The following is an 18,101-nucleotide window of genomic DNA, read 5'->3' on the forward strand; positions in this document are numbered from 1 at the left end:
GAACGCACGTAAATTTTATCCTTTTCCGTATCTCATTCTATTTTAACCCCTTTTCTCGCATAAACTGTGAAAATTCTAGGTTTCTCTGCTGTACGTTTTCATACTGGATGACATGCTGCACTGTTTACCGTCTGTGAGCATGCGTCTGCAGAGCGAAAGGATGAGTCTCGATGAATTTTTACAGTACCGACAAATGTGTTATTTCTTGTGTTTGAAGGGAAATTCAACTATACAAATGTGTTACATGTATTTTCGCATAGCTCATACATTCAACTCTGCAAAAAAAAAAAAAAAAAAAAAAAAAAAAAATTGAGAAAGCTCTGGGAAAATTGTCAATTTATGATTTTTGCGCAAAATGAGCTGAAGTGTCTCTTCCAGTTTTACATAGATTAGATCAGCACCAAATTATCTACCTTGTAAACAACAGCATTTTAACCAATGAAAATATTGTAAACATTCACATGTATTTTTCAGCAATCACTATTGAGCAGAAATTCACATGTACGTGGTCCGGAGACAGGGAGAGATCTCAACTATATATAACGTCCTCCGGAAATCTCGTACTAGAGCGAGAGTCTTCGACTTGGAAGGGGATGGGACTCCCTATGGGGGAAGTTTCAATATATACTACCATTATCAGTTGTGTTTTTGATTTAGACTTAACTTGTGCTTTTACTCAATCGTAAAGAATTACTAATATAATGACATTTTGTATTGATTTCTGTCATAAGGGAAATCATTCCAATAAAGTATGCTACATGTGAAATTGAAGATACAACATCCCTGGTATGAGGCATTTAACTGATGACCATGTTAAGTGGTGCATTCGTTGTATTTAATGTCTCTGAAAATATTAAATAATTCATACATAGCCTATAGTTATTTTTAGGCAAATCTTCAAATTCAATAGAATTTCCTTAAATTCGAAAATGTAAATAGAAAGTTGCATAACAGAGAAGAAATAGGAAGGAAAATTGACTTAATCGATTTAGTTACCTCTACTGTATTCATACGAACCATTGCCACATTTTTAAAATTATCTTTTGTTCAGCACGATATTTTAAAAACCTTCAAACAAGGACTATTTCATCTGAATGGTTCTTCAGTAAAGTGATCTCAGTAATTTGATAATGCTCTGTGACAGTAACACAAACATGGACCAATCTGATTGCGCTATTTGGGAGATCTGAACTTTTATGTCAGATTGAATATAGACAGACACGTTTGAAAGATTTAATCGATCTTTAAATGACCCCGAGAGGCAATAAACTGATCAATGATGTAAATGAATATTGCTTCCTTGTTCAAGACAAATATCTATGAATTATAATCTGTAATAAGTAAACATATAAATACAAAATTAACATCAATTAGTGTATGTTTTAAGGTATATAATTCAACTTTTCATTTTTAAAAAGAACCTTATCTTCACATTCTCTCAAGACATTTAACCACTCCGCCTATTCAGTGCAAGTATACTGTAAACTGTAATTTTAGTTCGTCTTCTTGAGGTAGCTAATTTCGAAGAGGTTGAAGTTAGTATGAATCATATATCTGTCAAGTATTCTTCAACAAATATTGTACAATGTTTGAATACGAAATACTGTAATTGCAGATGCGCTTAGGCTGGTGTAATAAGTACATGTAGATAGTACAGGTCAAAGAAAGTACTTTCCCCCTCTCAGATAAGCAATAACAGTTACATGTATCAAAGGAAAACGACACAAAACCTGAAATCATGCTAAAGTATGAAATAGAGAGTACTGTGTAGTATTTAGAAGGCGAATGATCATGACTTATGTCTTTATTATAGAGCAGTAGTCTGGGGTAATAAAAAGAGATGAGCTAAATGCAACTTTATATGGCAGTCCGGACGGTTTCTGAAAAATCCCCTTAAAAGTACGAACACTCTTAGTGGTTGAGAACAAATATACTTTGAATATTCATGTGCTTTTAAATGAGAATGCATATCATTTGTGTTACATAATGTTTCATGCCTCCTTGGCACCTTTGTGTGTACATTTTGAAATGACATTGAAGATCAAATTTACATCCTGGTCGACGAGAATTGATTATATCTGATTGGTCTTTGAAAGACCGGAAGCAAAAGTCGATTAACTATAAATACGAAAACCAAACTTTAAAAATATATTTAATTTTCACTGTAATTTGAATGTTTTTCTGAAAATTTATCATTTTCTGACAACATAGGATATGTGGAACAGTGTGATATATTTCACTTTCATTTCTACCGTTTCACTCGTAGTACCTGCATCAGGTATGTTTAATTAATCGGTGCATCATTTACGTTCAGTCTGCAATTTAATGCTTTTGTAGATTGATAAATTTTCCCAATGTACATGTATGCAGTATATAGTACCTTGTGTTTTTTTTTAACGCATACATTCTGAGTTATTATCCCTGCTTAATTTGTTTGTTTATTTCTTGTCTTTTTTATGTGAAATAATTTATGTATATTCAGGAAGTATTGCTTTCCGCATAGATTTATGTTTCTGATAGACGTTTAGGCTACAACTTGCGCAGGTTTTATGATTTTTACTGGTTTATTCCAGTTTTGGAAAGTTTTTATGATTGAATATATACACGTTTGCGGGATTCCTATTTTTACAAAATGGCATGTTTAAATTTGAAACCAGGGCAATGAGAATGATGTTAATGGACGTTGGGAAGAAACACACTTTCCCCTTACTTACATGCTTGAAAAGTAACCGAGATGTTTTATTTTCATTATCATTTGAAATATCTAGCGAAGCTCGGACGGACCGAAGGTCCATCCGCGCATCAAGGTTCTAAAGGTAAAATGTACGAAAAAGGAAAAAGTCAAAATCAGCAAAAGAAAAAGAAATCATCTCTACATACACTCATTGAAATTATCGTGATCTATATGGGCGCCGCAATTTTTGTAGTTCATTACTTTTAAAGCCCTGCGTGTGTGTCTCCTAGCTCTTGATTACTGATCCCAACGTAAATTTTATCCTTATGACTTGTATCTCGTTTTATGTTAACCACCTTTTTCGCATAATCATTCAAAATTCTGGGTCTATCTACTGTACGCTTTCACATTGGATGACATGCTTTACTGTTTACCGTCTGTGCGCATGCGTCTGCAGACCGAATTAAAGGAGGAGTCTCGATGAATTTTTCAAAGGACCGTCAAAAAGTATCTATTTTTTGCGTTTAAAGGAAAATTTTCAACGATTCAAATGTGTTATATGTATTTTTGCTAAGGCTATACATTCAACTCTGCAAAAAAAAAAAAAAATTGAAAAAGCTCTGGGAAAATTGTCAATTTATGATTTTTGCGTAACATGAGCTGAAGTGTCTCTTTCAGTTTTACATAGATTAGATCAGCACCAAATTATCTCCCTTGCAAACAACAGTATTTCAACCAATGAAAATAGTGATTGCGCATTAGGTACACACACACAAACACACTAACGTATGATAGCAATAAAAAAATTCTATTCCCAATCAAAAATCCAATCTTCATCTATGTGTTTGTTGAAGTATCGTCTCTCTTTGTGACTATTTGTATAACGGAAGTTTCTACTTTGAGGCTGTTTGGTTTTTGTTTATTGTCTCTGTTGTGCGATTTATAGTAAGGGTGACTATTTGAACGCTTACAGGTAGGACTTTGCTGAAAGCAAAGTCCAGCTAAAATGAAATCATACGAAAACATCTATAAAAGGAAAAGAAAAGATCATGTAAATTTGATGAATTTCTGAATGACAAAGTGGTAATCTCAAATTGTTTATCAACGATATAACACATTTTTACTAAACTTCATGTAACTAAAATAAGATACAATTTCATCGGGTGGTACTGATTTTAGAATATATACATGTACAGTGTATTCATTCTAGTCGGACTCCGTTTATGTGGTCTTCTGCACTGTCATGCATTACGACAGAAAACTATGATATGAAGAATCAAGTTTATTTACACTACATGATCACCCGTGGGTTATGACACAAAAGGAGTCTAGTATGTCCAGGAATTCGTGTTTGCCCAAATCTTTATTTTGTATTCCTTATACGAGTTATGAGATTTATCACTGATAGCTCTCTTAAACTTTTATAGAAAAAGTAAATCTTTAAGCCTATTTCTCAAGAACAGTAAGTCTACAATTTATCAAATCAATATGCTCACTGGAGCCACAATTGAATTTTGGAGTTGTAAGAACCATAAGGACACAATTTCTTTAAATGGTAAGTAAGCAATATCATTAAGGAATTTAGATAATTTTGAACCATGTTTTAGGGCATAATCTGTTCCAAACCAGTCTATATTCTATAATGTACGTGGTACATCATACCTTATAATTTGATTTTCTAAAGCTTATTGTGAACAGGAACAATATCGTCATCACCACATACTAGGAATCTGTATTGTAACGTTAGTCGCTGCCTAAGTTTTTTTTTTTTTTTTGTTTTGTTTTTTTTGTTGTTTTTTTTTTTTTTTTACAGAGGAATGTATAGGACTTTACTTCTAAAACTTTTCCTCAAGAACCGCTAGCATATGATTTGTCCAAATGATTTGCAAACATTTTCCTGTAGTGTGTAAATTCAAGTTAGCCATAGAGATTTAATCTTTGAAAATCTTCTCAAGAACCACAAGAGCACAATTTATCAAATCAGTATCCCAGCATCAAGAATATTTACACTGTGCTCAATGTTAAGGGTGTTGTTTTTTTTCAAATGGAAAACGCAGTTGTTCGGATGAGTAATCCATGAACCTCTCGTTTGCAGTCTGTAGTAATCATTCTTAGTAAATACTGATATAAATAGATATTAGATTAAGTTTAGTACTGTACTTCTTACAGCATATTGATTGATTCAATATTATTTAATCCATGATGCAGAAAGGAAGAGAAACAGTAAAATTTGAGAAATTTATTGACAAACTGCAACATTTGGTGGCGAGTGTTTGGCACAATCCATTTAAAATTAAAATCTACCCCTGCGGCCAACCCGGGGAATCACCAAGCACCCAGGGATTACCTCCCTTTGACACTGGCGCAAAGCGCCCCCACAGGTAACTGTGATGGGAACAGACGTCTTGGTACCACCTTTCAAGAGTGAACGACGCATACAATGAGGAATTTCAGTTCTGACTCGAGCCCTAACACTATCCTGTCTCCCCTGGTGAATACTTTGGTTAAGACCCCCAGGGTTAAACCAAAAAACTTGTCCTTGGTACAGCAAGGATCAAGCCGGTCAGTCAGGTACCACGGAGTTGGCCCCAAATCCTCCCCAGTACTGAGGATAGATTATCCAGAGTTTTGAGCCAGACATAAGAGAAATCCTCATTTATGGTAATCCCCGAATTCCGCCAAATGGGTTTGTCTATACAAGCCCACCCGCCACCAAGCGTTATCAGCTATGACCATGATAATTAGTTTGATAATAAGCTAATTGAAATCCCAACTTTTAAGAGAAGAAATATAGTTTAAGCCATGAGGGAGAGGTAACAAATATATATTTCATCGGGATAGACCTTGATGACCTGCTTAGACAACAGAAAGGTTTCCATTCCCCCTTGTAGATTGTTGAGGAATACAGTTACCCAACTCATTAAAATGGGTTCCGTCGTACCTGAAAAGCTGTTTGTCGGCAAATGTGATTGAAGAGTATCGAATTACCAGGTCTCCTCTTGTTTTAAAAACTGTTTGACCTTGCGGTTGACATTTTTGCAGACGGCCTCAACCTTAAATGCATCTTTGGCACTGTGCCAATACAAACATGGTAACATGTCAGACCATATGATTGCCAAGTTGGGGGCTTACAATTTGCATCTTAAGAATGAACATTTGATGCAATGGAAAAGTTCCAATGCAGAAACAATTCATATATCATTGGAACCCAGATGTACAACCAGGTAGTCTGGGGGAGGATATGTTTTTAGCTTTTCTGAGCCGAAGGCTCAAAGAGCTAATCATATGGCCATATGTGTGACGTGCGGTGTGCTTCAACCTTTTGGAAAAAGGGCTATATCTCAAGAACCCCTTGGCCAATTTTTGTCAAATTTGTCACAGGGTATCCTTGGCCCAAGGCCTTTCATTTGTACTAAAACTAGGGTTGTGGCCCTTTAACAAGGGGATATAATTAGGAAAATGCAAACAAAAGTAGTGGTTGCTAAAAAATCTTCTCAATAACCACTGGGCAAATTATCACCAAACTTATGCATAAGGATGAGGATAGGTTGTAGATAAAAAAAAATTGTTCAAGGCATATCATCCTGGGGCAAAGGGTGTGGTCTCAAGGTCACTTCAAAGTTGACCTTAAATTTTGTTTTGTTAAAACTTTGATATTTTGCTTAGTATTAGGACTAGGATCATCAAATTTTGTCAGTTGATGCATCTTAGAACATAATATCATGTTGTCTCAAAAGTAGGTCATGGTGATCTACTTTTTGAATTTCGCAGGTATTATTATTAAATGGATTTTGATGAATATCTTGGACACTTTTGAGCCTATGATCATCAAAAGTTGTCAGTTGATGGATCATGGGACCTTAAAGTGCGTCATGTAAAAAGTATGTCACCATGACCTACTTTCTGCATTTTATGGCTATTCAATTATGAATACATTTTGGGTTGTTATTTCAGATACCGAGAGATTTAAAATCATCAAACCTTGTAAGTTGATGCGTCTAGAGGCCTCAAAACATTTTTATAAAAAAAAGTAGGTCACAGTGACCTACTTTTTGAATTTTGCAGACATTCAAATTTCACTCAATTTTAGATGCATATTTTGGACACTATGTAAGCTAGGATCATCAAACTTTGTCATTTGATGCACGTTGAGTCTTCAGAGAGTGTTACCTAAAAAGTAGGTCACCGTTACCTATTTTTGGATTTTGACGGCTATATTTGAATATTTCAGATACTATTTGACTTGCAATCATCAAGCTTTGTCAGTTGATGGGTCTTGAGTCTTCAGAGTGTGTCAACCAAAAAGTAGGTCACTGTGACCTACTTTTGGAATTAGACGTTTATATCTGAATATTTCAGATACTATTTGACTTCAATTATCAAACTTTGTCAGTTGATGCATCTTGAGTCTTTGGAGTGTGTCGACCAAAAAGTAGGTCACTGTGGCCTTCTTTTGGAATTTGACGGCTATATTTGAATACTATTTGACTTGTCAGTTGATGTATCTTGAGTCTTCAGTGTGTCGACCAAAACATAGTAAATTCGGTATTTAGCACCCCAACCGTCTCTATGTCCCTTGAAAAAATTAATGTAGAAGAGAAATATGTACTACCCCGATATGCACGTAGTTTAAGTAACTTCATTTTGTAATTATTTTTGATTGTCTAATCTAATAGTGTAGTGTATGATATCCCCTTCATACATTATCATGTGATATGTCTTTAAAACCTTGTTAATTGATGAATCCTAGTTAGTGAGAATTTTTGCCTGTTCTACAATGTATCAGAAGAGCGATTCTAGGCCCATGGGCCTCTTGTTAACTTGTGTTCGAACAAGGAGTCAAAGTCTTCCCATTTCATTCCCTTACTTCCAAACCACAGTATGCTGCCGTTGCTCAGTTGTAGGTTCAGGTGCTTCCCTCCTGGACGTTTGATGGCACTGCGTGCAGCCCAGTAGACAATTGAAGAGCCAAACACCCAAATGATTTTCTTTCTACCTATAAAACTTGAGGTTTGTTAGTACATATGAAGTAAGCAAATGCTAGTAAATAATTGGAATTAGGGACATCTAATATATGTGGTGTAAGTGCTCGACTTCCACCTTCCCCACTGCTTGATTGTTTGATCTGGAATGCCCCTCATTGCTGCCTCAGTAGCAGCTCCAATACGAAAAGAATGGGATTTAAAATGTGCAGTGCTAATATGACAAAAACTCAAAGATTTAGACAAGAGAGCAGCAAATTGATAACGCGTGAGGGGATTACCGTCAAAATGCACTAGCAGCGGACTATTGGATGGTAAGGTGGTGTTTCTGACTGATAAATACTGGCTAAGTGCGGATACAGGACAGGCAACATCCCCTGTTTCTGAAAGAAACAAAAGTACATGACCTACCTGACTGGTAAGTTTTGGATTGTCGAATTGTAAGCTTAATTAAGCGACGGCCATTGGATCTAACAATGTCGATGTCACTACGTCGCAATGGTCTTAAGTCAGAACTCTTAAGTGATGTAATTGTTAATTTGCCTACGCGCAGGAATCCAAAAAACGCCATGCCAAATGCAGCCTGAAATAGGTAAGTTTCGTAGCTTGATGTACAAATGCTGCCCAGTGCCTGCATGATCTTGACAAGGATGTTATATGTAATTGGAGCTCGAGTGTCTTGAGTCTGTTTGAGCCTGTTTGCTCCCTCCAAAATTTTAGCGACCACGAAGGATTTGGTATTGTCCACCAGACCTTGAATTTTGAACATGTAAGACAAACCACACATATAAGTTCTCATACAAGAGGGTGACCGACCTTTAAGAGACAAGTAATCTAAAAATTGCACAATGTGATCTAGTGGGGCTGGCCAAACAACTGGTAGTTGGAATTAATACCTGAACTGACTGAAGCTTTCACACGCTGTATTATAGGTCTGCCAAGTTTTGTCAGCCACAGATGCCTGCAGTAGTCTACTAGCCTCTTCCCTTAAACCTGCCATATTTCTGGGGGAAGTGGGGTAGGCACTGGATCTGCCCGAGGTGCTAATGCCCGAAATCGAGACCACTGACAACGAGAAATTGAATCTGTTATGTCATTTGATTTTGTATCTATATACTCGGCTCTGAATATGATATTAAAGGTTAGGGTTTGAAGCACAAATTGCCTGACCAAAACCATGACATTTGGAGATTTGGAGGTTTGTTTATTCATGATATAAACTACTGCTTGGTTATCAATAAGAAACAATATCCTTTTGTTTGACAGTAATGGCCCCCAAACTGATAGAGCAGCAGCCACTGGGAACTTTTCCAAGAACGTCATATCCTTAAGCCTACCTAGCACAGACCATTGGTGCAGCCATCTGCCAAAAGCCCATTTGCCCTTAAAAAAATACCAAAACCACCTGACTGACCACCAGCACTATCAGTGTAAAAATTAATAGATTCACTAGCAACCCAAAATCTATCAGGAAATATAGTAACTCCATTGTACTGATTAAGGAATTGTAACCACATCTCAAAATCTAACTTCATGGCAGTAGATACCCTAATTTTGAAATTAGGCCTCCTAACTCCAATAGTAGCATCTATCAGCCTCCTAATGAAAGCTCGACCTGCGACTTCGACCTGACAAGCAAAGTTTAATGACCCAATAATATATTGCAGGTCACGTAGAGTAATTTTCTTAGCGCCAATGCAGTCCTGTATTATCTTAACCAACTCCGTAAATTTATCTTGAGGCAATTGCATCTGCATGGATAAGGTGTCGAATTCAACACCTAGAAACACTAAACAAGTAGTTGGCTCAACTGTCTTGTCTGGAGCGATAGGGACACCAAGCCGGTCACTAACTTGGTGAAATACCTGTAAAGTGTGTCAACATGTGTCGTCTTGAGATGTCCCCCAAATAAAAAATCGGTAAGGTAATGTATTATGTTATGGTTACCAGATGCCTTAGCCAGCAGCCAATGCAAAAACGTGCTAAAGTTAAATAGAGCAAAAGAAAGTTTCGAACCAAATGGCAAGCATTTGTCATAATAATATTGACCATTACATTTAATGCCAAGTAGATTGAAGTCACCTGGGTTGATGGGCAGTAAATGGAAAGCACTTTTCAGGTCAGCTTTAGCTAAAAATGCCCCCAACCTAAATTTTGGATCATAAGAACTGCTTCATCCACATTACTATATTTGACAGTACAAATATCTGGGTCAATAAAGTAATTGATAGACTCGAATTGTGGATATGATAGATGATGAATCAAACGTTGGTCACCATCTTTTTTGAGTACAAGTGCGACTGGTGAAACTCTTAAAGTAGGAAAAGGAATGACCTCAAAAGGGTCTGCCATTCTACCCAAGCTAACTTCCTTATCTAACTTTTGTTTTATCATCATAGGTGCTAAGCGTGCCGACTTCAAATTTCTGACTTCCCTATGTGTCCTTGGGCCTGCATAATGCAGGAGAAAACCAAATTTAAAACCATGCATGATCTGAATTCTATCTGGTATAACAGGGTATGATGAAAGTGCATTACATAACTCAAGATATTTGATGGGGGTATACGCTAAGCTGTACAAATTTGGGTGAATTCCACTACTGGGAACATTTTGCTTGAGGGTGTGGTCCGCCACAGGCAGTGCATCGGTGTCGAAACTTACAGGGGTTGAAAGAACAGGAGCCCCTGTTGAAGGCATAGCAGATACCCATTGGCTTTGAAATTTTGTTGGGGACTTGGTTATATTTGGCCCCTTGTCCCCCGCCCTGGGTGTTATGTCCCTGTATGATTTGTTGTTTTTGTCTAAAATTGCTACGAAAGGGAAATTATTCCTATTGTTGACCGAGTCCCTGTCAGTAACCCGAGTTGACTGCTCGAGCTGTGGGGGTGATATGTACATGACCCATAATTCCGAATCCACGATCCCCCATGATGAGGATGGGTACCGCTCTTTTTTAAGGCGATATTGCTCGTCATACTTGGACCAACCAGCATGGCCCACTCTGCTAGCTGCGAGGCGAATGTTGTGCATGTATTTTAACAGTTCCTGACCCCTGTCTGAGAACTTCTCTAAATAAATAGACATGTAACTAATAAAAGCTGTTGTCCAAGTATGAATGTTGGCTGCTGCTTTTCAATCATGATTTACCCATCCTTGATAACAAGCTCCCCAGTAACATGGGGGTCAGTGTGCAAGTCGCGGGCTTGCTTCAAAAGGAGGGGCAAATCAATGTACTGCCCTGCCCAAATTTTAGATTTAATGGCCGGAGGTACATGAAATCCTACTGAGCCAAATATGCTTAACTTGACATTTGGCCGACTGACATGAACCCGTTCACCAAACGGTAAGCCTGTTAATGTTTCATGATTTTCGCCTGACTGATTATAGTGATATATAGAATCGTGACCAACAAAGTTGATAACATGGTTACCTGTTGACCCTGTCCCGCTTGCGCTTCACATACAGCACCGATATCCTGGGAAATTGGCTTGGGCGAAAAACTGGTGACCACGGGTGGCTCATCATGAAGGTCTACCATTATGGGGGTCAGATTTTGACCCACAGCCTTTGTTTGTGTTGACCTCGCCGTTTCAACTCCGTTTCGGGCTTTAACCCCTGTACCAAACGTTTTACGGCTCTTCGTTTTGCTGTTAACAGTAGCTCCGCGTCGTTTCATGGGCGGCATAACGTCGATGGATGTTGATGGATTTCTATTCCAAATATCTTCTACGAAATTTGTAAACATGGCCAAAAAATGCTGCAGATGATCAGTGTTAATCTCAGCGAGATTCGTCGAGGCTGAATATTTGGACTGACGCCTCTTCCGAATCTCAGACCAGTGTCACATAAAGTGATTCGGGAAATCTTGCCTGAGCTTCGGCCGCTTGTTGCGATTAAAATGGGTTAAATTGAATTTCTTGTCCGCTTCAACTTTTCGCCTTAGACATCCTATTAACTCCCTATCACAATGAAACATGCATTTCTTACCTTTACAAGGTGTAAATCCCACAGTAATTCAAGTTGACTATTTTCGAAGCCATTGCAAACGGCCACCATTTCATATTTTACCTTCTCAACACTGGAGAGTTCCGATATACTACTTCATGACAATATGTACTATGATTGAAAATACAGAACTTACTGGTTGACAATTACTTTGTACAAAGCATTTAAGCATAAAAATTAAAAGCAATAAAAAGAAAACTAATATTTAATCAATCTATTTGAAGGCGTCCTAAACTATCGGAACTCTCCAGTGTTGAGAAGGTAAAATATGAAATGGTGGCCGTTTGCAATGGCTTCGAAAATAGTCAACTTGAATTACTGTGGGATTTACACCTTGTAAAGGTAAGAAATGCATGTTTCATTGTGATAGGGAGTTAATAGGATGTCTAAGGCGAAAAGTTGAAGCGGACAAGAAATTCAATTTAACCCATTTTAATCGCAACAAGCGGCCGAAGCTCAGGCAAGATTTCCCGAATCACTTTATGTGACACTGGTCTAAGATTCGGAAGAGGCGTCAGTCCAAATATTCAGCCTCGACGAATCTCGCTGAGATTAGATCAGTGTCAGTTCAGGCTTGACAACATGCTATCAAATATGATTTTTTGGAGTTGAACAAGGTCGCAGAAGTTGTCGCGCCTGCCCATGGATTAAAACATTTATCTAAATAATAATAAATGACATTATTATTGTAGGTCAATGCAATAACTACATCCTACAATCAAATCAATATAAGAGGTCCGCTGGATACCAGCTTACTTCCTCAGACACGGCGATATCGGACAACTTTCTGACCGAGGGATGGTACCGCTTCCAGAGTGGAGCGGGAAATGATATGGTTAGAAGTCCTCCCGCATTAAGTAAATGTGGTACTATTTTTCCAGTGTGGCTCAATGGTATGTTTATCTACCTAAATGTCGTTTAAAAACACAAGTAAGCATACATTTTAAGTAAAGGTACACTTACTTTTATGATAATCTAGTTGAATTATTGTATTTGTTTTCAAACCTTTATCATAATTTGAGTTTTTTTTTTTTAAATTATGATAATTATTTGGTTTTGAAATATCTTGTCCAGGGAATTTGCCCAGCCAAGCAGATGGTGTTGTTAGCAGGAATGCATGTGTTGTTGGTGTTGGGAGCACCTGCGAGTCAAACATACCCATTCAAATAGCAAACTGTGGGACCTTTAATGTGTATTATTTGAGGAAGACATCCGCTACAGCTACCGGTTACTGTTTCGGTAAATCCCTGTCTTCTATTGTGTTAATAGTTCTTTCTGATTTACCGTTTTAAAATTGTTATTTTAATGGTTGATGTTTTATCATATCGTTATTATTTATATCAATCTAATGCAGGTAAAATAAGTCCATTCAACACATTAAAGAAAAGTTTATATCATGTAGGAGAGGAAGTCAAATGTCCGGACGGACAAGGATCAGAGAATGGTTTCACACCAGGCTGCCAGACACTTCCGTCCATACCTGTCTCCCCAACTGTAATCGCAGATTTAGCGACAGGTCCTGCAATTCTTCCAGATCCGTTTGGTCCATCTGTCTTGAGTTTTTTTGAGTGCTACTTTGATAGTCCATCCATCAGTCCTTGTTACTTCGACATAGCTTGGTACATAAATGGCGATACCGTTAGAGGATTGAAAAATGTGGAATACGGAAATCTTTCTACGACTAGATTACTACCAGAACACTGGAATGATCAGTATCATTTAAACATGGTGGTAAGGTACAAAATGTTGTAAAGGGAACAGCAATTTACTGTTGAATGCTTAAGATCAATTCTATGTAAAAATCAAAGAAATCAGATAGGGTCTGGCCACTCAATGTCACAGATTTCTTTGATTTTCACAGTATTAACTTTACTTGCACCATCTTACATAATTTCAACCCCACCACCAAATTTCTATCATCCGTTGCCATGGAAACCGACAGCAGTCTATGAGGGCTAATTGAACTGCAAAATTCAGCCCGTTTTGCCCATGTTTTGTCCTTGTGGTATATAAAAAATTAAAAAAGACAACTAATTTTCTCCATAAATCTCGATTCCCCATAAAATTCCCTCCTTATTTATGGTATCTATATCCACCTATGGTAAAGTGTGTGTTACTGACCGCTGTACCAATGTATTATAATTTGGCACTTTGCCAAAAAGTGATTTTTTGTTGGATTTCGTTGATGAATTTAGATAATTTGGAAAATACATACACTATAATCAACTGTCATCAAAGGATGTCCATATCAAAGACTCTTAATATATATAAAAAGATTAATGGTGAAACGTAGTGCAATTGATCTGTAGTAGCATGAAAACAGTAGATTTGGGCATTTTGCCAAAACGGGATTTTTTGTTGGATTTCGTTGATGAATTTAGATAATTTGGAAAATACATACAGCATAATCAACTGCCATCAAAGGATGTCCATATCAAAGACTCTTAATATATATAAAAAGATTAATGGTGAAACGTAGTGCAATAGATCTATTGTAGCACGAAAACTGTAGATTTGGGCATTTTGCCAAAACGGGATTTTTTGTTGGATTTCGTTGATGAATTTAGATAATTTGGAAAATACATACAGCATAATCAACTGTCATTAAAGGATGTCCATATCAAAGACTCTTAATATATATAAAAAGATTAATGGTGAAACGTAGTGCAATAGATCTATTGTAGCACGAAAACTGTAGATTTGGGCATTTTGCCAAAACGGAATTTTTTGTTGGATTTCGTTGATGAATTTAGAAAATACATACAGCATAATCAACTTCATCAAAGGATGTCCATATCAAAGACTCTTAATATATATAAAAAGATTAATGGTGAAACGTAGTGCAATAGATCTATTGTAGCACGAAAACTGTAGATTTTGGGCATTTTGCCAAAACGGGATTTTTTGTTGGATTTCGTTGATGAATTTAGATAATTTGGAAAATACATACAGCATAATCAACTGTCATCAAAGGATGTCCATATCAAAGACTCTTAATGTATATAAAAAGATTAATGGTGAAACGTAGTGCAATAGATCTATTGTAGTACGAAAACTGTAGATTTGGGCATTTTGCCAAAAATTCATACTAATGACAAATAATACAACCTACACCATTTTCAGTTAAAATGAACAATATGAGCAATTGATATTTCAAAAATAAACATGGAGAAGTTTAACATATTAATAAAAATTAGTTAGAGTGATTTAAAAAAACCATGTAAACATAAACTGTAATCCAGTAGGACCACCCCCCCCCTCCCCAAACACCAAGTAGATTTTGCAATCATTTCCATAAACGAGCTATATTACATGTACTGTATTGTCATGTAAACTATTATCAATAACTATAAAAAGTCTTCTCAAGATATTGGGTAGATACCAATAAATTGTTCATTGTACTGCCTTGTATTTGTTGACCTTTGACCTGGAAATCATTAGGGTCATCTACTATTCATAACCAACCAACATATAAAATATCATAATTGAACAACAGGCCCAAGATATTGGGGGGACACCATTGCATAGAGTACTAGCTACATTGCACCTAGTCATTTTTAATTGATTGATTTATTGATATTTTCCGCCACACTCAACACTTTTCTGGTGGTGCCCAGTGTTTATTGGTGAAAGTGAGAACCCAGATACAATGTACCTGAGAAGAGACCACCGACCTTCCGAAAGTAAATTGGGAAACTTTCTCACTTAATACCAGCGCGAGCGGGATTCGAACCCGCGCCGACTGAGGCCGTGTCATTTTGAACGCTATGCTCCAACCACTCGGCCCCTGCCATTTTTAATCTTTTGACCTGAAAATCAATGGGGGTCATATACTACCAGTGACCAACCCCTGTATGAAATATCACTATCAATCAAAGGGTTCTGAAGAAACTGGTCAGACATCAATTGTACAGAGTATTGTATTGCACCTGGTGACCTTTGGACCAGAAAATCAATAGGTGTCATTTTCTACTGCAGAAACTGCATGAAACTTTAAAATTTATTGAAGTTTGTTCAGTGTTACTGTAATCTATGTTGACATACCAGTAATTAGTAAATTTATAATATTACACAGAGCAACTCATTTTTGCAAAGTTGTTTATTCAACAAACATGGATCACAATGTTATCCAAACAACACAATCATCTTTTTTTAAAAATCATTATAATAGTGATTTTCCTTCAACTGTTCAGTAATGAATCCTTATTCAGTAGGCTCACATAAGACACTTGCAGGTTAATTTTGCAATGTTTTAGTTACATTAGTCTTCTGACACCAAAACTTATCTTAACTAAGTCATGGTGTTTCCTTAGAAGAATAGTTTACTGAATCAGGATGGACTTGTATCGTGAGGTGTGTTCATTGACTGTAAAACTCGCAGGTTTTTTTTTTCCATTCTCAAGAGCTCTTCTTTGTCTTCTATATCACATAACAGTCATGGAATGCATCTTCTGCTCTTCAAGTTCTAAAAAATGTGTTGAACAAATATTGAAAAGTTCATCTTATTTTTCACATTTTCATACAGTACACACCTAATTCAATTTGATTGAACTAAATTTACATGTACAAGATCATTCATGATGCTAGAATAGTAATTTTACCACTTAATTAATTACTTAGTTGATAGATTATCATGCCCGCCCACCCGCCCCTCAAAAATCATCTGTGAAATAACATAGATTTATATATCTGGCATTAAATTATGCACTTCTGTTGACAGAAACTCGTTTGTCATCAATATATTTCTCAGAAAATAAAAATTAAAAAATAAAATCTTCCCACAGTCTGCCCCATACTTTTTGGTGACCCAGGATGATAATCTTACTAATTAAGTTGAATTGGCCTAAAGGATGTTATGTTTTGATACAGTTTGTATACATGTGTTTATGCTGTATTGAAGAGCTATTAATAGTGTTAATACTCATAAATTAACAAGATGTCCACAAACCTTATTGGTTACCTGAGTATTAATCAAATTTAAAAAAATTCAAAGTATCACTATAGCTCTAAGGGCTACAAACTCCATGTTATACACTATATGACTCTTTTGGACCCACATTCACAACCCTGTGTTTTCAAAATTCGCAATTTTGGTACCCCCTTCTGTTTTTCCTTCATAAGCATTCAGCTTTATTTAAGGTAGTTCCACCCTCCTGTGATGTCATAATATTTTGCGGAGTCAATGATTTAATAAGATTTATGCATAACATGAACATAAATTGTGTTCGAGTCTTTTTCAATAATTATTGTAAAAAATCTTGTATAACCATAAAATATTTCAAACGTATATGAATAATCAGTGAGCTACATTTTTCACAATGCTATACGAGTTATTTCCCCCTGATTACAGGGAGCGCGCATCACATTACTGTCATTCGATGGTGTCAAGTAAGGAATAAATAGAAAATTTGCAATTTCTGATTGCAATCAATTGCCAGTTAAGGAATTTTTCTAAGAATTAAGTGTAATGACTTGAAAACAGTATAACTGAACAAAATGTCTTAGTCACTGATTACATGTATGTAGTCCATGTGTGTTTTTCTTGCAAGCAATGTATGGTCATGATGTAACAAAGTATGTAAATATTAACTAGTCCTCAATTTCTTTAGATCAGAATCATGATGTCCTTAGTATATCAGTAATTCTTCATTATTAATTTCTATCAATATTTTCGACAACCAAACACAACAAAACATGCAATAAGATATGCCTAAAACACATGTACAACCAACGCATACATGTTACTTGTTGCTAAATGTACACCAGATGCCAATAAACAAAGCATGTTAATTATCTTGAATTGGCATCTCTAGTGAAAATTTTTGTTAAAATTTACTTGTTAAGAATTTTCAGGCATTATTATGAAGTCACCCCCCCACCCCTCTCCTTATCACATGTATGCTTTCATTGTGCTCTTAATTCTAGGTGTCTGTTGTTTTAAAAACAGACTACTACTGAAATCCTCAGTATTCATTGCATAATTTGGACACAAATAAATGTCAAATACACTTATAACCCCCCCTTCCCCAACTCTACAATTTAACGAAGTGTATATCTGAAAAAGTTTTCTCCATAAAATTGAAGAAATCAAACCCTGGTTCTAAAACAAAATTCTCAATTTTGGTATAGAGTATTTTTAAAAGTACCGTCAATCCAGAGTCCTTAGATTTACAATCTATGTTAATTCCCCTTGTCCCAAAGATGCTTAAAAGAAATTTGAAAAGAATTGGAAGGGTGGTTATCAAGAAAAAATATTAATGTTCAATTAACGTCTTATGATGACTGACGCACACAAATAACAACATGTAGGTCACTTGAGTGATTCTCAACATTGACCTAATTAGAATTAATCATTTTTACAAATGATACTGAGCTCATACACATGTGTACATATATATGTGCGTCATTGACAACAAAACAACTAGTCTTTTTGAGTATGC

At 36.2% G+C, this 18,101-nt stretch overlaps 1 protein-coding gene and 1 long non-coding RNA gene across 3 annotated transcripts in view; one reads left to right on the forward strand and one right to left on the reverse strand.

Moving 5' to 3' along the window:
* The first annotated feature begins 2,150 nt into the window (after positions 1-2,150).
* Positions 2,151-18,101, forward strand: part of LOC130054575 (von Willebrand factor D and EGF domain-containing protein-like) — a 45,961-nt gene continuing 30,010 nt past the window's right edge. The window contains exons 1-4 of the mRNA XM_056164835.1: positions 2,151-2,278; positions 12,354-12,554; positions 12,736-12,900; positions 13,064-13,392. Of these exons, the coding sequence (XP_056020810.1) occupies positions 2,215-2,278; positions 12,354-12,554; positions 12,736-12,900; positions 13,064-13,392 (759 nt within the window). The 5' untranslated portion in view covers positions 2,151-2,214. The remainder of the gene's footprint in view (positions 2,279-12,353; positions 12,555-12,735; positions 12,901-13,063; positions 13,393-18,101) is intronic.
* Positions 15,457-18,101, reverse strand: part of LOC125656848 (uncharacterized) — a 4,293-nt gene continuing 1,648 nt past the window's right edge. The window contains exons 3-4 of one of the 2 annotated variants that reach the window (XR_008802882.1): positions 17,808-17,865; positions 15,457-16,126 (exon numbers count right to left, since the gene is read on the reverse strand). This is a non-coding gene — a long non-coding RNA (uncharacterized LOC125656848). The remainder of the gene's footprint in view (positions 16,127-17,807; positions 17,866-18,101) is intronic. The other variant, XR_008802881.1, reaches the window with a different exon arrangement.

Source organism: Ostrea edulis, chromosome 5, assembly GCF_947568905.1.
Source record: "Ostrea edulis chromosome 5, xbOstEdul1.1, whole genome shotgun sequence".
Lineage (NCBI taxonomy): Eukaryota > Metazoa > Mollusca > Bivalvia > Ostreida > Ostreidae > Ostrea > Ostrea edulis.